Source organism: Cryptomeria japonica, chromosome 3, assembly GCF_030272615.1.
Source record: "Cryptomeria japonica chromosome 3, Sugi_1.0, whole genome shotgun sequence".
NCBI classification, from domain to species: domain Eukaryota; kingdom Viridiplantae; phylum Streptophyta; class Pinopsida; order Cupressales; family Cupressaceae; genus Cryptomeria; species Cryptomeria japonica.
The window spans coordinates 45,795,343-45,820,411 of NC_081407.1; the positions used below are offsets into that span (position 1 = coordinate 45,795,343).

At 38.4% G+C, this 25,069-nt stretch overlaps 1 protein-coding gene across 1 annotated transcript; it reads right to left on the reverse strand.

Moving 5' to 3' along the window:
* Positions 1-20,551: 20,551 nt before the first annotated feature.
* Positions 20,552-23,732, reverse strand: LOC131033154 (pentatricopeptide repeat-containing protein At4g02750). The gene has a single exon (XM_057964293.2). The coding sequence runs from the start codon at positions 23,628-23,630 to the stop codon at positions 20,925-20,927; it is 2,706 nt and encodes a 901-aa protein (XP_057820276.2). The 5' UTR covers positions 23,631-23,732; the 3' UTR covers positions 20,552-20,924.
* Positions 23,733-25,069: the final 1,337 nt, after the last annotated feature.

A 25,069-nucleotide genomic window follows, 5' to 3' on the forward strand; every position in this document is an offset into this window, starting at 1 on the left:
CAATGAATCCTAGTAGTTTTCTCGATGTGACGCCAAACACACACTTTTTAGGATTTAGGCGCAGCTTGTATTTTTCCAATCTTTCAAATATCTATTTTAGAATAGGGATGTGCTCTTGTCTTGTCTTGGATTTGCCTAACAGATCATCCACATAGTCCTCCATAATTTTGTGCAAGAGGTCATGAAAAATTGTTGTCATTGCCCGTTGATATGTAGCTCTAGCATTTTTAAGGCCAAAAGGCATGACCCGGTAACAAAAAGTACCCCATGGTGTTGTGAATGCGGTTTTATGCTGATCCTCATCTGCTATCCTGATTTGGTTGTATCCAAAAAACCCATCCATTAGCGATAGCATTTCATGTCCTGCTGTAAGATCCATAATCATATCTATGTTTGGAAGCAGGAAATCGTCTTTAGGACAAGCTATATTTAGATCTCAGAAATCTGTGCAAATGCGGATGCCCCCAGCAGGTTTGCCGACAGGCACAATGTTGGAGACCCATTCAGCGTAGTCTATGGGTTTGATAAATTTTGCGTCTAACAACTTTTGAAGTTCTGCCTTGACCAAGAGAGAAATATGCGGGTGCATTTTGCGGAGTTTTTGTTTTACAGGTTTTGCATCTGGGCGGACGGCGAGATTTTGAACCACCAAGGCAGGATCCAACCCTGGCATATCAAAATAGGACCATGCAAAATTGATTTTAACCTCTGTAAGGAAGTTAATGAAGTCTTGTTTCTCGATTTCGGTGAGGGATTTGGCAATGAGCACATTTTTTGGAATGACTTCAGTGCCCATGTTGATGCTGTCTGTTTCTTCTATCAACAAATTTGATTTGTCTTGTGGAAGGTAACCAATGGTAGGGAGGTCAAATCCCTCATCATCAAGTGCCTTTTCTAGGTTTTCACTTTCAAATATGCCCTTTGTTTTTATTTCTTGTTCATCCAAAGGCACCTCAGGGAGGTTTTCACCTAGGAAATCATATCTTTTTCTTTTATTATCTTTCTTGTGGATAAGGGCATTGACTTGACTACCAAAGTATCCTTTTTCGTGCAGTTGAATACCCTCAATTCTATTACCATCTTCCATATTTTGCGTTGTTAGGAGAGCAATGAGAGCATTATCGTCGACGTAGATATCTAAATTGGGTTTGTCTCGTTGGCCCCAGTCAATGAGTTCAGGATGGACAAGATGTAGCTCATGTGAAGTGGGAGGGGTTACGGGGGTGATGGTATTGATGTAAGCATCGAAGAAGGTATCTTTCTCGTATTCATAAGGCATTTCATGGAATTCCTCTTCATCAGCGCTTTCGATATCCAAAGAAGGACTAGAAGGGGCACCGGCGATAGTAATCTTAGGCACCAGGGTGTACCCCAAGCCTCTGTTGTATCTGTAGGAGATAGGATTTATGGGTGCTTTTCTTCCTTTCTCCTCTGGTCCCTGACCGTGTCCTTTGTAACCCATTTTTTCAACTATGGCAAATGCTTTTGGATACATTTCTTTGGATATTCTTGTTGGATCATCGTCCTCTTCTCGGTACAGCCATGAAGAGATATCTGCTTCAAGGTTCTCATTATCAAGTGGGCCCCATTTCTAGAAGGTGGTGCTTTGGTATTGCATGACTGGTTTCGGGTCTTTTTTTTAGCTCTTTTGGTTTGCCAAATGACTTAGGAGAGAGAGGGAGGTTTCCTATTAATAAGACGTCCTCCAATTTGTATTCTCCACAGCCATTATCCAAGATCTTGATTTGATTATTTGGTTGGGATGATGTGGAGGCAACATTTGATGTGTCAGATGGAAGCGTTGGCAAAGGTCTATTTAGTGGGCAATGATACGGATGCTTCCCCTCTAATAGTTTGCAATATTGAAAAGGTTGGGGATCACCTTTGATAGTGATCACTCTTCCATTATAGGGGAATTTGATGAATTGGTGATAGGTGGAGGGTACGGCTTGCAAGGAATGAATCCATGGCCTTCCGAGGAGAATGTTGTAGGGGAGATCAAGATCTAGTACTTGGCAAGGGGTTTCAATTGTAATGGGGCCCACTTGAAGAGGTAAGGTGATCACGCCCTTTGAAATTCTTTCTGCATCATCATATGCCTTTATTGTGATCCTTCCTGATGTGTCTATCAGATCCTCAGAAAGTCCCAATTGTTTTATCAATTTGTATGTACACAAATTAAGCCTAGATCCACCGTCTATCAGGATTCGTTTGACTTTGTGCTTGTGGATGAGAGCTTCGATGTGCAAAGGTTTGTTATGGTCCTCATCTGCGGGAGCATCTTTGGAGTTAAATATAATGTGTTGTTGGGCAACAAGGTTTCCAATGAGGGTTTGAAATTGGGTGACATTGATGTTATCAGGAACGCGTGATTGGAGAAGGGCTTGTTCCAAAATTTCTTTATGGACTGGAGAAGTCTTGAGAAGTTTCAAAATGGAGATTTGCGCGGGTGTCTTCCCAAGTTGATCAAGGAGGTCATATCGGTGGGTGGAAGACATGGGTGGAGGGTTTGGTGGGGGAGGAACTCCTTGGATGGTGACTCTTCCTTGGCGTGTAGTTGCATTACAGTCATTCTGGAAATGGGAGGTGGAAAGCGTGGCACTTTGAATGACTATTCTAGCCGGGTTTGGTCTGCTTTGGGAAGAAGGAGGATTAACTCCTTGGATGGTTATGACATTGACATGATTGTCTGCAAGTTCAATGCGACTTATTAAAAAATCAAAACCAGTTACGTGATTAGCATAGTCATAATCCATTATGTTAGATGATGAGTCTTTTCCTTTATCATGCTTTGGGAAGGGTTCTTGGTACATTTTGAGTTTTTCATTGTTATTACCAAGTTTTGCATTTGCTACCTCAATCTCACCTCTATCAATGAGATCTTGTATGTAGATCTTTAATTTCATACACTTTTGTGTATCATGTCCCTTGATACGATGGTATTCACAATACTCATTTTCATTATACCATCTTGGTTTAGGTTGATTGGGACCAAACGGGCGAGTGATTGGAAAAACCACTATACCTACTTGGACAAGTTTTTGAAACACCACTTCAATAGGCTCAGCAAGAGGAGTGAAATCTCTTGGAGTCCTGTTATTCGATCAGGGTGGTTGTCCTTGGATTGAGACATTGTTGTGAGGTTTTTGAGATTGATTGGAATTATTTTGATTGTTGAATTGATGAATATTGGTGGTGGATTTTGGGGGAGTGGCCACGGTTTGGACCCGCTTCACATCAGTTACACCATCATTGACCATGTTTTTATTTTTAGCCCAGAATTTTGGCTTGTCGTTATGATAAGAGGAAGAACTTTGTGATGACTTCTGGTAATGTTTCAAGGTTCCTTCTTCCAATAAGACACGTTCGAGGGCGAGGCCCTTATCGGTCAATTTTTGGAAGGATTTGATACATTGAGATATTAAAGGTCTTGAAAGTTCAGGCACCAAGTTCTTTTGAAATAGTTCAATTTGATGTTGTTCTGGCATGTCCCACTGGAATTTTTTGATAAGATGTCGCCATCTTTGTAGGAAATTGGCGAAGGTTTCTCCAGGCCTTTGTTTTGTATTACATAGATCCATCATAGAAACATCATTACCCATGTTGTATGCATAGTGGGCCACAAATTTTTCTGCCAAGTCTGGAAAAAAGACAATGGAACCTCGTGGTAAAGATGAAAACCATGCCAGGGCGTCTCCCGTGAGACTCTTGGAAAAGAATCTGTGAAGATAAAGCTCACTATAAGAGACTTCTTGGCATAAGATGTGGAATTCACGGACATGGTCGCGGGGGTCTCCTTTGCCTTCATACTTGGTGAATTTAGGGATCTCAAATCCCGGGGGATACGGTGCAACTGATATAGATGGCTCATAAGGACAAGGGCAAAACTCTTCGAATGAGTAAGCTTTCATTTTATTAGTCTTTTCTTTCATGTTTTTGATGATATTCTTCATGTCTTGAATTTCCTTGATGAGGTCTTGTTGTGGACTTTGATATTGATGAATTGTATCCGCCCTAAGCATTGGATGAACTAAAGAAGGTGCACCACCACCAATATATTGATATGATGAGGAAGTGGGAACGTGGGATGTGATGACCGATGTTGCTGGGGTTCGTGTGATAGTTGGTTGTGATCCGCCAACTGTTGTGACGGGATTGAATGTGGTCTGGATAAAATTTGGGACATTGTTGGGAGAAAGGAAAGTTTGTGGAATAGAAATATGTGGTTGAATAGAAGGAGGTGGTATAGAAGTTTGTTGGAGAATGGATGAGATTGGATTTAATAGTGGTATGGATGGTAAGGAGGAAGAAGGCAGGATGGAGATCGTGGTGGGAGATGTCGCGGGTGGCATTGATTGGGCTTGGATGATTGATGGGGCTGCAATTGATTGAGTTTGAATAGTAGGTGCAGCACTTTGTGTGGGAGCGAGGTCTCCTTGTGGTTGTTGGACGAGAGCAGATCTATTAAATTCAGGTGGAAGTTGAGCTCCATATTCAAGAAGAGTTTTCAAAAGTGCAGTAGGATTGTGTTTAATAAACTTTTCTATCATCTCTTGGTTATAAGAATCCGCTAGGAAAGTTTGCACTTCTGGACAAAGTTCATCTTGGTTAACCATGTCAAGATTTTGGCTTTGATTTTGATCGCTTGGTTGTCCACTTTGTGTATGATCTTGCGTGGGATCTTCATATAGGACACCAATGTCTAGCATGCCATATTGTTGATCAGCCATCTTTTTCTTTTGGGATCGAGTTGCGACCATACACGATATTTGTGATGAAAAGACTTAGGAAAAATGTGATGAAATGACTTAGAAAATTTGTGATAGAAGGATTTTAGAAACTTGTGATGAAAGGACTTCAGAAATTTGAGAATGAAAGGACTTAAGAAATTTGTGATGAAAGGCCTTAAGAAATTTGAGGATGAAAGGACTTAAGAAATTTGAGATAAAAGGACTTAAGAAATTTGAGGATGAAAGGACTTAAGAAATTTGAGGATGATTGATGAAGAAGGTATGGTAGTGATGGTTTAGAAGAAAACTTGATGACTAGGTTGTCTTTGGCATGAACATGAAGGATCTATTTAAATGGCAAGTTGTATGAAGGGATATGACCACCCTGATTTGGATGATAGTAGGTGTTTCGACAAACTTGAATGTTGACGTAGAGGATAGACTCTTAGCTTCTCTCTTAGGCTTATGAAAAATGGGACGGACGGAGTTTTGACGCAATTTTGAACTTGGTGTGGGTAATAACTTGGACAATTTGTTTGTGTCTTGACAAATATTTTTGCAAAGTTTTTTGGGGATAGTGATATGTTTTTAGTCTACTCTTGGCAAGTATGTATCAAACAAAGCAAACACAATGATTAAATGCATATTATCTCAAAGACACTCATGCTCATATACAACATTCTTAAGGCTGGCAAGGACAATAGTCATTGAATCCCAATTGGTTTCCCATCTACGCTTACCCATAGCGGACACTTAGATGCTTGACCCCACTGGCTCCCCTCCACGGCACTCACTTCTCGGGGTAGCCAAGCATCAATTCCCATGAAAACTCCTCATGGCGAACTTTGTATCTCTATTAAAGGCCGTAAGAATATGGGCTGCTTCAGAGGTCCGACCTCCTGCACCAATGACTAGAGGGTTTTTGGCCACTATGAACAAGGTGTTTAGTAAGTCTTCCCGTTAGGAGCTACCCTTCGAAGTTGCGCAAGCGCAATTGAGGCCTATAGCCCAACGAAGCACCAAGAACTTAGTAGTCATGCAAGCATGATTGAGATCTCTAGGATCCTACTAAGCACCCAATGTGAGAGTGAACTCTCATATAGCCCCAACCATTAACCCTTTCGTAGTCAATGGCCTGTTTATTATAGTGAGTTGGGAACCCCAGGTCCGGGTGTACTCACTTGGGTCATTCCCCTCTTACCTTCTCAAAGAGCAAGTTGGGAGGGTAGGCCCGCTAGAGATAAACACACAATCAAACAAGAAAAGGTTGGAGGGTCTAGATTTCTGATTGTCTAATAAGACGAGAGCATACTTTCCTACCTTTACGCTTTTCTTAAAGACACATAAGACAATGGTTCATTCCATTTTAATTAATATCTAGGTGCCTAATTTAAATAAATGCACAATATTTGGTTGAATCGGCTAGGCAACCTGCAAAACCACTTGATTAGTAGTTTGAAAAATGGAGTCTTCAAAAAGCGTTCTGCAAAACAACTTGATTAGTAGTTTGAAAAAAATAGTCTTCAACAAGCGTCCTACAAAAAATCAACAAAATGACAAAAATATTATTTTTTTTAATTTTTTGGGAATAAATAGAAAAACATGAATAAAAAAATTTTTACTAATGACAAATGTGGATTTGAAGAAAGCTTTGATGAGTAAATGGGGTTTGACTAGGTTTTTACCACTTTCTAAGGGATACGCAAGTGAAAAAATGGGGATTTTGGAGGAGAGATGAAGGAATGGGAAAATTTGTCCAAGAGGGACAAAGAAGCAAAAGTTGAAGATGGAAAATATGGGAAAATTTTGGAGGTGATTGGATGAAAAGGGAAGAAGTTATGGCAAACCCTAAAAATAGAGAAATATGAGATTTTGGGCTTCAAAAAGTAGATTTTTCAGATAAGGCCTCCAAAGAAGAAAATGTGGAAAATGACAATGTAGAGAATATGGTGAAGTTTGAAGGGAAATGGAGTCAAGATAAAGAAGATATGGTAAAAAAACAGAAAAAAAATTTACCTTTTTTTTTTTTTTTTTTGAAACCCTAGATTTAACGGAACAGAAACCCTAAATTTAACAAAATAGAAACCCTAGATTTAATGGAACAGAAACCCTAAATTTAACATAACAGAAACCCTAAATCTAACAGAACAAAAACCCTAGATTTAACAGAGTAGATAGAAACCCTATATTTAATAGAGCAAACAGAAACCCTAGATTTAATAGAGCAAATTGTTGCACTAAACAGAATAAAATAAAAATGTCAAAGGTCCGGATTTCTGATTGTCTAGATAGACAAGAGCATACTCTCCTACTTTCACACTTTTCTGCGGGTGGAAAGATCATATTTAAGCAGAGCAGATAACAGGAAATAAATAAATTAAATGCAGATTACAGTTAGCGCCTAAAATTTTCAGACAGATTAATAAAGCAGACAGTAGCACTACACAGATAGAAAAGTGTCAAAGGTCCAGATTTCTGATTGTCTAGATAGACAAGAGCATACTCTCCTATTTTCACACTTTCTTGCAGTCAGAGCATACAGTCGTGCTAAACAAAATAGAAAAGTGAAAAGTCTGGATTTCTGATTGTCTATATAGACAAGAGCATACTCTCCTACTTTCGCACAGATTATACTAAAACAGAACAAACAACAAATCAAATAACAAATCAGATAACAAAGCTGTTGTGTTGCAACAGAAACAGGAAAAAAAAAAAAAAAAGAAACAGAACAGAATAAGGAGGAGCTATCGCGCAGAAATGCAGAGCCACGATTCTAGAACCTGCAAAAAAGATATATATATATATATATATATATATATATATATATATATTTTTATTTTCTTTTTCTGCAGTCGCGCTATTCTGGACCCTGCATCTCACAACTCATAAAAACCTTAAAAAAAAACCAATAACATTAGTTCTCAGGGACGTAAGTCCCACCGGGCGTGCCAAAATGAAGAGGGAAAAAATAGTCTTAAAAGGTAAACTGATCAAAACATAACGAAATAAACATGCAGAATGTTAAATATCATAAAAAGACCATTTCACCTGGCTATTTTACCTTCTCCTTCGGATTGAGCTTGATGAAGTGAAGGCGCCCCTTGATGATGCTCCACTTGATGTGCTCCTTTGATTGCTGGATGTGGATGGCTCTCCAATATTGTGTATAAATGATAAGGATGAGATGATCAAGTTGCCAAGATGATTTCCTAGACTCAAAAGGGCAGCATAAGCTTACTGAATTTCAAGATGTTTTTGAATGAAGGGATGGAACCCTATTTTATAGGAAGAGGAGAGGAAAATGGATGGCTAGGATGAATTCGAGATGAAGGGCTAAGATTTACTTGTGAGGTCACATAAGGTCCAAGAGAGGGTGTGGAGACCAAGAAATATGCCTTAAAAGGCATTTCGTATCTCCACACTCTACAAGATGCATTGGAGGAATTAAAAATTCTCCAAAAACAGATATTATGGAGATTAGAAGAATAAAAAGGAATTAAAAATTCCTTGGGAGAGGGAAATGCCTAGAGGAATGTGAGATTTCGAAAATCTTACATTCATCTAGAAAAAGAGTATTTAAAGCTAGTGGCTAGATGAAAGGACAAAGAGTTGACTTTGTGGCTAATCATGATGATTTAGCCATTAACGACTCATTAGGAGGGGAATTAGAGGAAATGTTAGGTGGGATTTATATTTGTAGGAGAATTTGACTAAAAGAATAATGTTAAGTGAGTATAGGGAGTTTCTAGAAGAATTTATTAGGTTAATGATGAATTAAGAAGATGATTTGTAGGAATCATGTAGGTTAACTAATTAATTGAAATTAATTAGCTAAGAGGAAGATTTGTGAGGATTTGATTTTTTAGAAGAATAAAGAAAGGGATTGATTTATTAAATAAATCAATCATATGCTATAGTGACAATATTAATTATATTTAATTAATATTGAGAAGGATTTTAATTAACATAATTAATTAATTAATTAATTATGTGAGGAATTAAAAAATAATTAAAATAATTATTTTTAAGTGTCTACACTGACACTGAAAAGGAGATCATCCACAACTCCTCTATGTTTGAGTCTCATGGACTGATTTGCAGGTTTCGGGGCTTTTGGCCAAGCCTTCCTCAGCTGCACACTTGGATTTCCCAAAGCTGGGAACCGATCTTAAAGGTTACAATAAACATTTATCCTTTAGCCAAGGGTTTTTTCATTGCTAAATTTGAACCTGCAGAGGATAGATCAAAAAATTTATGTAACAATCCTTTCAGCTGGGAGGATAAATTTGTTTTGATGATTAAACCCCAGTTCTCGGATTTTAACCCATCTATCGACTCATTTAATAAGATTCCTATTTGGGTTAGGCTCCCTAACCTTCCCCTTCATCTATGGATGGACTCTCTGTTAGAGGAAGTGGGGGAGGCTTTAGGCGACTTCCTAATGATTGATAAAGATTCTTACAATATATATCATTCTACTTATGCTCGGATTTTGGTTAACATTGATGTTTCTAAAGGGCTCCCGTCTGAGATAAAGATTGACTCTTCTTTGGGATCTTGGGTCCAACCACTCAACTTTGAGGGTATCCCCTTCAGATGTTGAAATTGCTTTCAGACTATGCATGTTGCTACACGATGTGAGTCAGAAAAAAAAGAAAAAAAGATCTATTTCTTGGTGGAAGAGTACCTCTTTTGAACACTACTTTGTTCGAAAGAAAATCATCTCCCAGGTGGTTGCGTAGGTTCCTTGGGTCGATGTGGGTGATGTTGCGCCTTTGGCTGCTACCCATGGTTCTGGTGTTACTTTGTCTCAGGTGTGTGTGGATGCTTTTGGTGGCATCTCGACTGATTATTTGAAGGATGTTGGATCTTCTTCTTTGGTGGATGACCTTCTCGCTTCCCAGATTGTTGTTGGATCTTTGTCTGATCCTTTTGATTCTCATATTTCTATTGTCCCTGCCTCTCCGGATGCTACCTCTATTCCTCCTAGTGGTGGGAGGTCCTCTATTTTGGACTCGTCTTTTTGGCAAAGGATTGTTGTTAGGGTTGAGAAGGGATGGATTACCATTAAAAGTAAGGAATCTAAATTGTTTCAGTCCTCTTTTGATATGACCCTTCGATCCCACAAGTGTAGATCAAATTCTTGATCCATCCTGGTAAGGTTGGGGCTGCTTGTTGGTCTTTGGTTTTTGCAGCCCATTGGTTCTTGTTGGGGGTCCTTCTTGTGTTGTCCCCCATCTTTTGTATGGTTTTGTCATGTCTCATTTGTGTTTTGTTTCATTAGGTGGACTTTCAGGCTCATCTTAAGGTTCAAGTTTCAGGTCCTTCCAAAACCTGTTTTGTATAGGGTTTCGGATCCCTTCAAAACTTATTTTCCCTTAATAAAAAACAATCTCTCAAAATTTCAGAAAAAAAAGTCGAGGACCGTGGTGGGAACGCACATGGTTTGACCAACTTTTGTCGAAATTTTCAGGGATGGATATTACGATAATTTTAAAGCTAACCCCAAAAAATTGGCAAATTTTACGATGTCTAGATAGGCAAAATGAAGGCACAAATGTTTTCACCCTATTAGGGTTTTGAAGAAAAAGAGGAATTGAATTGCAATTTTGAAAAAGGTCAAACCTAATAGATAGGGACACCTTGGAAAATGTTTAGAAATCTGAATTGAAATGAAATTGATTTGCAATTCACACAAAATCCAATTAAATTAAAAATTAGGGTTTTATAACCTAACCACTTAATTTTAAAATTTGAATTTTGGGAAAAAGGGGGGAAATTGAAATTTTGAATTGAAGGATTGAAAACAAATTTGAGAACAATCAAAAATCTGAAAATTAAGTTGAAATCTAATTTTTGCACAAGTTCAATATGATTTTTGAAAATTAGGGTTTTACCAAGTAACCTCTTAATTTTGTAAATTTTATTTGCAAATTGAACAAGAGAAGAAAGAAATTGAATTTGGCAAACAAAACAATTTTCAGATCTAAGATAACCACAAACAATTTTTACAAATCACAAGTTCAATTTTAATTAAAAACTAGAGTTGTTAATGATTTATCCACTAAGTTTGCAAAAATTTGAAACTTGTAAATGAAAAATATGCAATTTTGTTCAAAGGAAAGCATGAAAAATGTCGAGTTCACCAAAATGTAATGGTGGAAAAATGGTGAATGATAGATCAAGAGGAAAACTACCCTTTCCCTCAAAGAGACATGAGAGTTTCACTATTGATTATCTTTCAAACACTTTTCACCTCATTACATTAAGAAGAGGAGAAGAGAATTCACTAGATTCAACCTTCAAAGATAAAGATTGAATTTTGAATGAAATGGGAATGATAAGTTGATCCCCTCTTCCTTATTTGAAATGTAAAAGAATTGATTGAATTATATAGTGCAAAAGTGACAAATAATTGATTATAACTTGAGATCAGAATATGGGATGAAGTTGTGCACCTGGATCTGGTAGTAATATGTCGAGACGAAGTCGCCCTGTGAATTTGAGGAAAAGTTGGCCGGACCGTGGCGGGAATGTACACGGTTCTAAGAAAAATCCGTGAAATAAAAAGGGTTTTTCCGCCTCTGCAAATGGAGCCCAAATCCGAAAGTACAGTTGTGCACCTGCAACCTACACACAAAAAAGAGAGGTAAATGGGTTGGGATTGGGGGTTTGCCTTTAGGTCAAATGTCAGTTTTGTAATTAACCAAATAATGAAATAAAGTACTTGCAAGTAGATGCAAATGAAAGACTGAATTGTAAATCACCTCAAGAGAGGTTGTGATAGCAATGTTGATAGAAGTGCTTGTGTGGAATTGAATGTTGAAATTAATCTCCTCTTCAATGGTTGTGTTATTAGTGTTTAAGAAATGGGTTTTCTTTTCTCATGATTGGCTAAGTTTTTGAAATTTTGAGTCAAGTATGCTATTAATTGCTTCAAATCTGTTTTAGGTCTTTAAGGGTTAAGGGTTTTTAGTTTTTAATCGCTCAAGTGTCTGATCAAAACCCTCTGGCTTCTATTCCTACGTTACTTTATTCACTTAAGTAATGGGTCTTGGGGTCGTGTGAAGTGTCCCCCATTGTTATTTGCCTAGGCGGTCGTTAAATAATTGTAAAAATCTACGCCTTATGCCTTTTTCCTTCTAATGTTGTCGGGTCCAGTAAGTGTCGCCCAACTTTCAGATGAATCTACGACTTTCGCTATTTGGTTAGGCGAAGTTGCAAGTGTGTTAAGCTATGCGAAATAGCGAAACGAAAAAGCATGTTCGACTGTGTGCATTGGATCTAGTTTAACGAGATTCCATCTCGCTTTGAATCTAACGGCTGGCGTTGATTCGCAGTCGAAATGAGTGAGTAAATTACCTTTCGCGAAATGGCGAAAAGGTTTGGCGGGACCCAGCGGTGAAGACTTTCTCACAGCTAAAAGGCGATCAAGTTTAAAAGAAATCAACGGCTCACATTGTTTCGCGGCTAATAGATGCTCACATGTTATGCTCTGCGAAATAGCGAAAGGTTTTTTGGGCTGGGCAAAAGAGGTTCATAAGAAGCATAACAGATGCGCAGGTCCTCAAGATCTAATGGTTAGCACAGTTTCGCAGGAGAAAGATGCTTGAAAGATAGGTTTCGTGAAACAGCGAAATGACATGGCGTTCCAAGCAAGCAGTCGAGATGGTTGAGATGGCAAGTAAGACAATGACATGTGGCTGAAAATCAAAGTGGTCAACAAATTGGATTTAAGGACTAATGGGTGGGTCCAAGAAGATGAGTCATGTTGTGGGATAAGAAGTGACCTAGCAGATATAGGTGGCAAGGATAAAGTGGATCCCGATGTTTTCTTTCAGCGAATAAAAAGTTGACATGTCAGTTCAGGAATGACTAGGTACGAGGTGGATAAAGCTGAGTTAGAAGACCCACGTCTGTCGGATTCAAGTAGGTTGTTAAGCATCAAGCAAGTTTGATATGATCTAACGGTTCACGTGAATTCGTGAAGGTAAGATGCTAGTGTTTTAAGGTCCGCAAAATGGCGAAAGAGCTAGTGGGCCCGAAGAACAGATAAGGCATAAAGGTAAAAGAGGATCAACTCTGTTTTGATCCAAGGGTTCTCGTTGCTTAGTGGCTACAAATCAATCGAGGATTAAGGCCCGCGAAATGGCGAAAGAGAAAGAGAGGTTTTGTCCAGCATGATGTGGAACGATAGTTGTTGTTTCTTGTAAAGCTTAATGGTGATGTGTCGATTGACATGTAGTTTCAAAAGGTGATTAAGGGCCCGCCAAGGTGTAACCGGTGGTTATATGGGAAGTAAGACATGTGGCTGACTCTGAACTAAACCCAAAGAGTTTTTCAGGGCTAATGGCCAAATGTCGCGTGACATTTGTTAACTGGTGAGTAAGTGGGGTAAGTAATGTCTGGATAAAGGTCTCACTTAAGAGATGGTCATCTCAAGATTGATCCAACGCTTCTCGTTGTTTCATGGCCCGAAGATGTAAGCGGATTAACCCCTGTGAAATAGCGAAAAACCGTTAGCCGTCAAGATGAGGCGCGGTTAGTGAAAAAGTTGACAGTCTCGGTTGGAGTTAAAGGTCGGGCGATTAGAGTTCCATCTAATGCTTGGTGTAGCTTCGCGAAAGGAAAATGCTCGGGGGATAAAGCTTGCGAAATGGCGAAAAAGAGGTAGGGCCCGATGCAAAAGCAAAGAGGTTAAAACAATGTAAAGACCGATCAAGTCTCATCTAATCGGACAGCTAGCGTGATTTTGTTTGGTGAAATTGCTAGGATGTTATGCTCTGCGAAATGGAGAAAGAGCTAAAAGAAAATATACGGGCATGTTATGACCCGTTGGAGCGAAATTTTTGAATTCTTCTATGAATTCAATTCTGAAAGGACGACCAAAGCATGCGGTATCAATGTCACAGTTAAGAGCCCGACTACCGTATATGATCTCACATCAATTGAATGAAGGCATCATTTTAAAAAATTGTTGCAGAGAAGCAGTTGTAGAGCAAATTTCTTCAGTTGCAGAGCAAATTTCTTCAGTTGCAGAGCGGATTTCTTCAAGCCAAAAACAAGTTCTCTTGTACTCTTGCTTGGCAATTACTTAACAGTGTGTTTTAATTGGGGTTTTGATTTGTTATAGAACAGTTGGGGCTAGTAATTAAATTGTTTGCATAGTTTTTTAAGATGGCACCTAAAAGAGAATTCTCAGGAAAGGTTAATTACCAGGAGAGGGCTATCTGTGATGATTTCCTAGAACAGTTGACAATGTCAACTAATGTGGCAGCAAAGGTAAAGGAATTAGTGCCAAGAGCTCCTCGCCTAAAAATAGGAGAAGGATTGTATGACAAGGGCAACAAACTAAAAGACCCTCAAATTAGATTGTCTGGGTTGGGATTATTTAAGGTTGGATTTGGTATGAGAAATTCCCCAGCCCCAATGAACAGTATCTGGGAGTTGGACATAGGCAAATTGGTGGTCCCTAGAGTATTCATGGATGTGGATCTCCTAACTCAGATTGCACACAACTATGACCCAATCACAAGGTGTGTTAAGGATATAAGTGGGAAAACCCTTATTGAAATAAATAATGAGGAGTTCAGAAATGCTTTCAGGCTTAGTGAATTTACCAACTTTTTAGAGCCTATTAATTTTAAATCACTAGCTCAGGTTTACAGTGTGCAGAGGAACCACCTTAGAAATGGGCCTCTTAAAGAATTCTTTGTGAAGATAGGCGGATTAATAGTTGTAGGACCCAACACTGAGGAGCCTTTCTCTTTAAATTTGTTCACTCTTAGGGCCAAAGGATTATACTGGTCACTCTGCCAAATTTTAGGAGAAGACGCTGAGGCAAATATGCCAACTCATTATATGTTAATGATTGCTCAAATTTTGAATCCCTCTTTGGCAGTGACCTTTGATTATGCTTCCTATATCACTGATGCCATCCATGAAGGCTTGATAGGAATAAAGAATGGGAGAGTGGATAGGCCTTTTGGATGGTACTCCCTCCTCATGCATTTATTTTTATTTAAGGGTGGTGACTATTTTGCAAGTGGAATGGATATTGTGAAAGAGAAAGATGGAGAGAAGATGCCAGTGCAGTTATGGAGTACAGTGTTGTCATGGGACAGAGAAGATGCTAGCTTCGTAAAGTTTGATAAGTGTTTTGCATCTAAGATTAGGACTCTCATCTGTTCAGAGAATCCAAGAGTCCCTAAGGTTCTTTTGGAATTCATTAGGCCAAAAGAGTTTGCTAAGAATATTAAAATTGTCCACAATTGGGGTGATATCTACTTATACCCTGTCTCCACAGTTTTCAGAGTATATGGTTTCAAAAGCACTCCATTTTTGTTGCCCTATCAGGTCCCTCTTAAAGTGGGAATTGTAGAAATCCTCAGGCAGATTGGTAATGTGCAAGAGGTAGAGCTAACAGGCAGAGGTAAAGGGACCATTTTCCCTATAGTTACCATAGCACATCAATTTGTGATAATTAAAGGAGGTTGGAAGTATTTTGAAGATTTCCTTCAACCGTACCATTTGTCAACTGCAGTATCTCGGTGTGCTGACCCTGAAGATTTCTTCAACGGCATGTTCAGAAAGAGGGCAATATGCAGAGGTAGACCCCACCAATTCCAGTTTCTTGAAGACCTCATTAGGAATGAGTTTGATTTAGATGAGCAAGAGCTGAGGAAGGAAAAGTGGGTGGCCTACAAGAAGGTTTTAGACTTTGTGCACCAATTTGACACTAGCTATGACCCTTTGTCTAGCTTTCACCCCTTTGAAGAGAAGATAAAATTCTTAATTCTTTGTTTTGAGGATGTGAGGCAGACATTGAAAGAAAAGAGGGAGGTTGTAATTAAGAACAACCCTAAGAAAGCAAGACTAGTTCTAAATAGGTCTACATCTGCCAAAGCAATCTCTCCTGGTGATTACATGTTACATAAAAAGTCCAACTATAGTGTGTTGATGCCAACAACAGGGGAGTCTTCTACCTCAAAAGGGAAGAGGAAGATACAGGATGTCATTGACATTCAGGATAGCCCAAAGAAACAAAGAGTGGGAAGAGAAGTACAATCTGATGAACTCTTGTATTCCCCATCTCAATCCCCTATTCATATAGGAGATGAACAAGCAGCAGTTGAGAAACTGTTACAATTAGGCAGTCTTGGAGAGATAGCCTACACATATGATGAAGTGGAAGAGGGAATGCTAGAAGAGCCCCTTACTGATGAGATGAACATTACTACTAATGAGTTCAAAGGCCAGGAGTGGGACCTTGAGATCAAGCAAACCAGTGAGGATTTCTTGGCTGATAATAACTTTGTCACATCATGAGCTTTCATGCAATTTGTGTGGAAGCAGAATATTGATAAATTTAATGCTAGGTGTGAAAAGAGGAAAGGTGAGTAGCCACACAAGGATCCAGCTATGGTGGAGGAAGAGATAAAGCAAGAAATGGCTGATAAGTTTAAGACCATCACTCTCGAGCAAGGAAGAGACATGGTAGCATAGGCTTGGGTACTCATTCTCCCTGAATGGGACATAGAAGATGCCTTGGTTTTAGAGGCAGTAAGAAAGGAGACCAAACCTATGGAGGGAGTCACTTTCAGCAAGGACAATGTTGCACTGGTCATGTGGTCTCTTAAAAGAGATGAAAATAAAAGGAATAAGGACACCCCAGGGTCAAGTTACCTTGGAGGAATGATAGTGAAAAGAGTGCAGACCACTGGGGTAGTGGAAGCTACTAGCACTGTGCTAGAGATTGCAAAGTTTAGTGTTGCAGTAGCAGAAAGAGAAGCAAAAGAAAAAGCAGATCTCCAAGTTAAGTTGGAAACAATTTTAAAAGCTTACAACAGTGCCAAGGAAGAGATAAGGGGTAAAGATAGCATCATCGCCAAGCTACAAAGCCAGTTGGCTGGACAATACCATCAAGGTGAGTCTTCAACATTGATGATCTCCTCTTCTCCTGCAAGACCTCCACCTACCAGCCCCATTATTGAATTCCCACCATCTCTAGCACCTTCTAGTTCTCAATTGATTGAGATCACTCCCCATGAGTTGGAGAATTTAAAACAGGCTTAGGCCCTATATGCAAAGAAATATGAAGAGAGAGTAAGGGCTACAATGTTAAGTTTTGCTAACACTATAGGGTCTTAACTAATGTATAATAACATGAGTAAGATTTTGGAAATGTGGAATGAGTTAAATGGGGACAAGACTGTTTTAATGCCTATTTTTGATAAATGGAGACCCAGAGAGCAGGATATAGAACTTATTTGTGTATCCTATGATGAAGTAGGGGCTGACCCCATTATTAAATCTACAAATGATATGACAAAGGATTTAGTAAAGTTGGCAGAAGGAGTGGATAATGCAGATAGAAAGATCAACTTATACAAGAAAGAGTACACTGATCAAGTTTTTGAATTACTCCCAGAAGGTTTTGTTAGCCCAACCCAATTAAAGGACAAACAAATATGGCTTAAGGAATTGGAAGCCAAATTGTCACTTAGAATAAAAGGAATTGTCAATTCAGAGGATGCCTCCATATTTGTCAAAACAATTGAGGAGATTGAGAAAATCAAATCTCATTATGGTTTTCTGAATTCTGAGGTCAATAAAATGAGGAATTCTTGGAAAAGATTAGCCAAGACAAAAGCAAAAGTAATTAACTTCTCATGACCTGCTGATGAGGTGTATTATGAACGAACAAGAAAATATGCAGTGCTTGATGTGGAGCAGTTAGAAAATGTTGCAACAGAACAACAAGTGGAAGAAGCCGTGGATGTTGAAAGAGACATGTAACCGCATTTAGAAAAGGTTTTGTAACTTCTTCTTAAGAAGTAATGATTGTAACAAACTCTCCTAGGAAAGTCTGAAGCTATGTGTGCATCCATATTGTTATAAATGGATACCAGGACTAGTAAATAGAGGATCGCAAGAAATTGTAAGAAAACACTGCAGAAATTTATCTGAGCTTTTTTCAAGTTTTAATGGAGAATATTCAAAGGTTTTTGTAATACTTTTCAGAAGTAAATATCAATACACAGACCATTGGTTTTGAATTTAAACTTTGTGTTGTCTTCAAATATGTCTGCAAATGTTTACTGTTTCATTCTGAGTAATCTAGGGTTATTTCTTTTGAATATGGGTTGTAAGGCAACTTTCAGTAGATATGCTTCTTAGCTTTTCTCTTCAGAAGGGGAATTAAATACGCAAGAATCATTTCTACCAGTAAATTCTTTGTGGGATACTTTGAATTTTGATGAACACAGTTTAGTTTGGTATGAATAAATTCTTATGTGTGTCAGGCATGTATAGGGATCTGCAGAAGCCAAACTGGTGGAATATGTAAAGATATTTGATTGTGGAAGTATTGTTTGAACTTAGATGACTCTGTAACCTTGGATAAGGCACTGGTGTAGATCAAGGTTGTCTATTACATATCTTGTAGGTCAATATTGAACATGAATACAAGTTTCATTTCTTTGTTTCAGTTGATTTTAAGGTGATAAGATCCACTGGTTTTCAGACTGGTTTGTTGTGGATTTATCTTTTAAAAGTGTGAATTCAGTTCACAAAGGTATACCCGCCTGAACTTTGGATAAGTTCGAAGTGTAGAAGGTTAATCAAACCTTGTCATATGTTGTCCTAAAAGTTTCCTTCTCTTTAATATCTCTTCTGCATACAGAGTTTATCATATCACTATAAGGATTTTAAAGGGAATCAGATTTTCAGAACAACAGGTTGAATCATTGATTTGAATGCAACACCTAGCCTTGAAGGGAGACTTGAGAATGCTCAAAATGCTGGAAAAGAATGCTTGAAGACTCTTGAATGTTTGATCGCTTGTGCAACTTGAATCTATCCAACTTCGACCTATCCAACTTATGCAAATGAGAGGACGAATGGCCCTTAAATGCACGTTAGAAGATTTGATTTTCGTCACGGGCTGACATCGGGGGAGTTTCCTGCCCGATGCACAACCAACAATGCAACCCTAGGAAAGGTCCTACCCCAAAATAGGGTAGGGACAGGGGTGCCACACCCCTGTCCTAGGAGGACAAGGGCGCCACGCCCCTATCCAAGGGAGGACAATGGCGCCACGCCCCTGTCCTACCCCTTTCTCCAGGGCAGAGTGCAAACGGGGTGATGCAGAGGCCAAGGAAGAAGCTGTTTCTGAGCGCTGAGCAATCTCCGATCTCCGATCAGGCTAGAGGATTTGAACTCGCGTGCATGAGGACCCTAATGCAGTCAAAAATTGCTAGGATCGCAATTTTATGACACTACAACAGCTACATAAAGAAAAAAGAAGCATCGCCCCACTTGTGAGCATTGTATTTTTTAACATTGCAATTTTTTGTCTCCAAGATTTCATTTTCCCTTGTTATATTTTTCCAAATGTAACAACCATCTGGATTAGTGCTAATCACTAATCCATGACTATGAGCCGGTAACATGATACCTTGCAGTTCAGTGGAAGGCAAGGCACCAAAAGCAAATCAGATCGTTCTTCCTTAACGAAAAATGTTCACCTTCCGTCGAGATATTTTCTGCACCTATCATCAATCAAATAAATTTGAAAATCTTTAACAGCTGTAATATGTTTCAAATCTCCTAAGCTCTAAAAAGACATGGAAAGGTCTAGATCTTTGATGAACCTTGCTTTTGTCATAATTTTGTGGTCTTATTGCTTATTCTATCATAGATAGATTAATTTGGCCTATCCATTATCTACAAAAATAATAAGAGATGCATTTTGTACGATCAGTTTAATGTCATGTGTGATCCCTTTTTACACGTCACTTATGAATCCATTGGCCCCATTGTTAGGAACTTTCGTTATTCAGTTACAACAGTTTAAACAGCCAACATAGCCCATAAATGCATATTCCAGAAGTCTACTAAAATGAATAACGATGGGAAAAGACATGTTCTCTCTTGCAAGATAGTTAAGCATCTATTGTCAATGCATATAAAATAATCAAAATATATGTAGACTAAGAAACTTCCAACATGTTGTCCATGCTATCATTGTATATATAATTCCTAGTCTCATTTCAAGCGGCAAAATACAACCTACAGATGGTTGGAACCTCGTGAACACAGCCCTACACAAGAGCGTATTAATTGAAATTAAGAAACTTTTCCCTATAAGGTAAAAAGTGTTATACCCAATTCTGGAATGATAGAACTAGCTGCAAAGTGCAGAAAGTCTCTCAGCAAATGGTAGCGGAATCTATCTTGCCAAATAATAAGGATTCCTTTCCGATTAAGGAGAAAATTAGTGACACGGAAGTAAGAGTTGCAATGGACTTGAAGTAGCTGCAGAAGAAAGTGGAGTGCGTGAGGCTCCAAAATACTGCCTTTTTTTACTTTTCTGATGAAGATTGCAGAAAAGCAAAAGTGGTTATCTCTTCTGGACTGATGCCTGCTCATCTCCTTCTCCACCTTTTACAGATTGACTGAGAAGGATTATGACTGCAGAGCTGAAATTAATATTCGTTCTAATGGGTAGGATTATCGTGGCTGTCCCAGTTCTCATAGACTCTTAATTCTGTTACTTTGTTGTTCTTGGCATTCACCTAGTATGTATATGTAGAATTTGAATTAGTTCTATCAATTTATATTTTGTCAGGTTTGATGTGTGGCTTCTGACCTGCTTGTAAATTTATTTCTCTGGCAGCATGGTTAGTATGTACTCAGTTTTTTTAAGTGTAAATGGAATTATTAGCCGACTAGTTATTTCTTCTGGTTTATATTTTTTGATTCAGATTTTGTATGATGTATAGGGTGCAAATTTTTAATGGGCATTATGGACTACTCCCAAATTTACCTACTCTCAAAACACCTCGCACAGTCCTGTATTTTACTCAAGCTCCGTATGTTGTACAATATACTGCAGAGGAACTCTCTATCAGTACCCCATATTTTAACTAGTGGAAAATAAAAAGAACTTTTTAATGTAGGTTTCATAAACTAATATAATATACAAGTTAGCATTCTACTGAATTTCTTACGAGTGCCATATACCCCATTAGTAATTCCATGTTATTGCTCAAACTGTTTTGGCCACAACATAGACTAGAATCTCTAAACAGTGCACTTCATTGGAAATCCAAAATAAATCTGCCTGCAAGGCTGACGACAGACCTTATATGGATGTAATCCAAATTGATGTTTATAGCGATTCGCGTGATATCACCAGTAGTCTCCACAAGAACACTGTCCATCCTTGAAATGGTGGTAACGGCTAACATCTCGAACAATAATTTCTCGTGCAACAATCTTAGATATGAACTTTGTTGCAGAGTGGCAATCACCACACACCCGAAGGTTTTTCATAATTCGAATAGTTGTTCCGGGGGATGTGTTTAAAATACCGAATGTAATGGCTAGTCTCTCACTATGGTAATAAAGAACCCGTTCCTTCTCTTCCTCCTTCACATCATTCAGCACAAAACTTGTATTGGGAACATATCCTGCCATTTTCATCTTGCAAGTCAATCTCTCCAACTCTGCATAGATTTCCTCTGTTTGTGGATGTGATTTGTCTCCCACAAAAAAACTATGAACCTGATTACTGAGCTCGATCCAGCTGCATCCAGGCGTCTTTTTTATGCCTCTGTCTTTCATCATTTTCCGAACCTTTTCAATGTCATCCCACCTGCCAGCTGCAGCATAGATGTTTGAGAGAAGCACATAAGGTGAAGGATTGTTAGGATCTATCTGAAAAATGTGTTCTGCTACCTGTTCTCCTAATTCTATGTTGTTGTGAATTCTACAAGCACCAAGCAAACTACTCCACACGAAAGCACTGGGTTTTATGGGCATTTTGTTGATAAAATCATGTGCTTCGTCCAGACGCCCAGCTCGGCCAAGGAGGTCAACCATGCAGCTATAATGGTCCGTTGTAGGTGTGACATGATAATATTCACTCATGCAATTGAATACTTCAAAGCCCTCATCCACCAGACCTGCACGACTACAAGCAATCAAAACACAAAGTAAGGTGATGCGATCTGGGATCATGCCAGAGTCTCTCATTTGTTTGAAGAGTCTGAGGGTTTCTTTCGCAAAGCCATGCATGGCATATCCTGTAATCATTGTTGTCCAAGAAACGGCATCTCTCTGACTTGTTTTGTCAAATAATACCCGTGCTTTCTCTATGCTCCCACATTTAGCGTACATGTCTATTAGAGAATTCACCACAATGACATCAAACTGTAATCCAGTCCTAAGTATTACTTCATGAATCTCCATACCTTTTCCTAGAGCGCCATTATTAGCACACACTGGGAGGATACTGGCAAAGGTCTTTGAGTCTGGTGTCATACCAGCCAATTGCATTTGTTGAAAAAGCTCCAGGGCCTGCTCACCATGCCCATTCTGTACAAATCCTGCAATCATAGCATTCCATGAGACTACATTTTGTTGGGGCATTTCCTTAAAAAGCTTTAGAGCCTCATCAATTAGCCCATTCTGTGTGTATCCTGCAATCATTGAATTCCAGGAGACCACATCTTGTTGTGGCATTTCCTTGAAGAGTTTCAAGGCTTCATCAACAAATCCATTCTGTGCATAGCCTGCAATCATCCCATTCCACGAAACAATATCTCTTTCAGGCATTTCTTCAAAGTGCTTCAGGGCCTCGTCAAGCATCCCATTCTGTGCATATCCTACAATCATTACATTCCACGAGACCACATCCCTCTGAGGCATTTCCTGAAAGAGTTTCAGTGCCTCATCCATAAGTCCATTCTGTGCAAATCCTACAATCATTGCGTTCCATGTGACCACATTTCTCTGAGGCATTTCCTGAAACAATTTCTGAGCCTCAACAACCTGTCCATTCCGTGCATATCCTGCAATCAGTGCAGTCCATGCAACCACACCAGGCTTCGACATCTTATCAAATACATGGCGCGCAGTTTCTATGCTTCCACATTTGGCATACATGTCTACGAGGGCATTCGCCACAACTAGGTCAGACTCATACCCACATTTTACTATTTCTTCATGAATCTCTACACCCCGTTTCAGGAACCCCAAGTCCCCACACGCCGGAAGGACACTAGCAAATGTAAACTGGTTCGGTTGAAATCCTTCTCTTTGCATCCGGTTAAACAAAGCCAACGCGTCGCCAGGAGATTTTACATGCTTTGAATATGCAGCAATCATCACAGTCCAGGAGATGAGATTTCGTTGAGGCATTTTGTCAAACAGTTCGCGTGCTTTGTCTAATCTACCACATTTAGCATACATATCTACAAGGGAATTCCCCACAGAGACATGAGACTGAAACCCACTTCTAATTATCTGTTCATGAATATCCATGCCCTTCTCCAAAGATGCCAGGTTACCACATGCCGAAATAATGCTGGAATATGTGAATGGATTGGGTTGAATACCTGTTGTTTGCATTCGATTAAACAGTGACAATGCCTCCTCAGCAGAACCCTGTTTTGAATAAGCTGCAATGATGACAGTCCATGAACAGACATCTCTATCAGGCATGTTGTCAAACACTTTCCGAGCATCCTCCACAGTTCCACATTTTACATACATATTGAGAAGCGTGTTCTCCAAACGTCTGTCAGCTATGAATCCGATTTCGTTGATGTGGGCATGGATTAGTTTGGCCTCTGGTAAGGCTTTCGTCTTAGTGCAGGTCTGCAAGAGAGAAACATTTTCAGAAGAAAAATGCACGGGTTTGTCTACTGCGTTTAGAAACTTGTGTACGGTTTCCTTCAAGCAGCCACGTTCATATACAGTTGTGAGATGACGAGAAGAGTTAGCATTAACATATTGTGGTATTTTTGTGCGAATTGAAAATACTGATCCATCGAAAGATAGTTTGATCATCTGCGTCTGCTTCTGCTTTGGGAAAAGATGAAGCACTTTCATTGATTACATAGATTATCATGGTTGCAGATAATCCAGAGGCACACACACAGGTGATTTTGAAACTACATTTGAAAGAAAGATGCAAGGATATTCATTTTTGGGTGGTGGGGTGGCTTTGTGGAGGAGGGACCAGTAGTTATTAGGGCTAACTTTATCAACATGAAGTCGTCACATGGAATATCGTAAGACTTTTTGTGTTTTTTTTAATATGTAAAATAGACAATTAACTACTTGCAATCAAAGTTTGAAAGTGTCCAAAAAATAATTTTTAATTAGTAGTTGAATAAAAAAAAATCATTTTTAATTAGTACAATATCATATTTTCATGTAAAATATAACTTATATGTAACTTAAATGGACCAAATGTCTATTAGAAATCATAAGAAGGTGTTCACTAAGGGACGAATAGTTGAACACAAAAAATTATTTGTTGTTATAAAAACAACATATTATTATGTAAAATAAAACTTATATTGAACATAAAGGGATCAATTGTTGAACACTAAAACTTTTGGAAAATCTCTCACATTTGATGAGAAAAAACAAGGTATTTATTGTGTTCACCTTTTATATTTGTGATAAGACAAATTATTAATATGAAATATTCCAATGCATATGCATTGTTACCCTAGTAGTTGTACACATAAGAATAATATATTTTCACTATGATAAGAATACTTGTTTAAGTGAGCATCTTATTTTATAAATGACACTCTTATAGTGGATAGTTATGATATTTTATTTGAAACAAAAAATAATATATTCCATTTGTTAATGAATGTTATTATGCCTTTTTCATATAACATTTATAGGTTATCTTGTGTTCGAGTATTGGTCCATTTTGACCAACATTTGATAATTTTTGTATTTACATGTGGATTATTTATTTATAATATATAGTATAAATATGTGGCAAGACTGGGTATTATAATCACAATTGCTATAACGACTATTAGACCATGTATAACTACTGGCCCCTCTCCCCTAGTTTAGGATTTTTTGGGGAAAAAAATTGTTTAGGTTAATAGAGTGATTATTAATGTAAGTAGAGTGTAAGGTATCTTGTTTTAGGGAGAGTTACATTCAATTTGTGTGGTGTATTCTTTCCTTTTCATTTAGTCTATATATTCACTTTTCTAACTTGTTTTAACACAGTTTTATATTAATAGAGTATTATTTTACTTTTTAAGTATTTTTATTGTTGTTATTGTTGAATTTTGCAATACAATCTTGCAAGATCAAATAGAAAACTAGAACACTTTCAACAAATGAGAGCAACAAGAAAAATATGTTATATTCTTGAAAAAATAAAGATTATATGATTATTTACAATTGTACAATGATTATTTAATATCAAGGGTGAAATTGGAGGAGGTTGGAGGGAGGGACACTTGTCATCTCTGTGGTGACAAGTGTCAAGGATCCTTGCTCATAAGAGG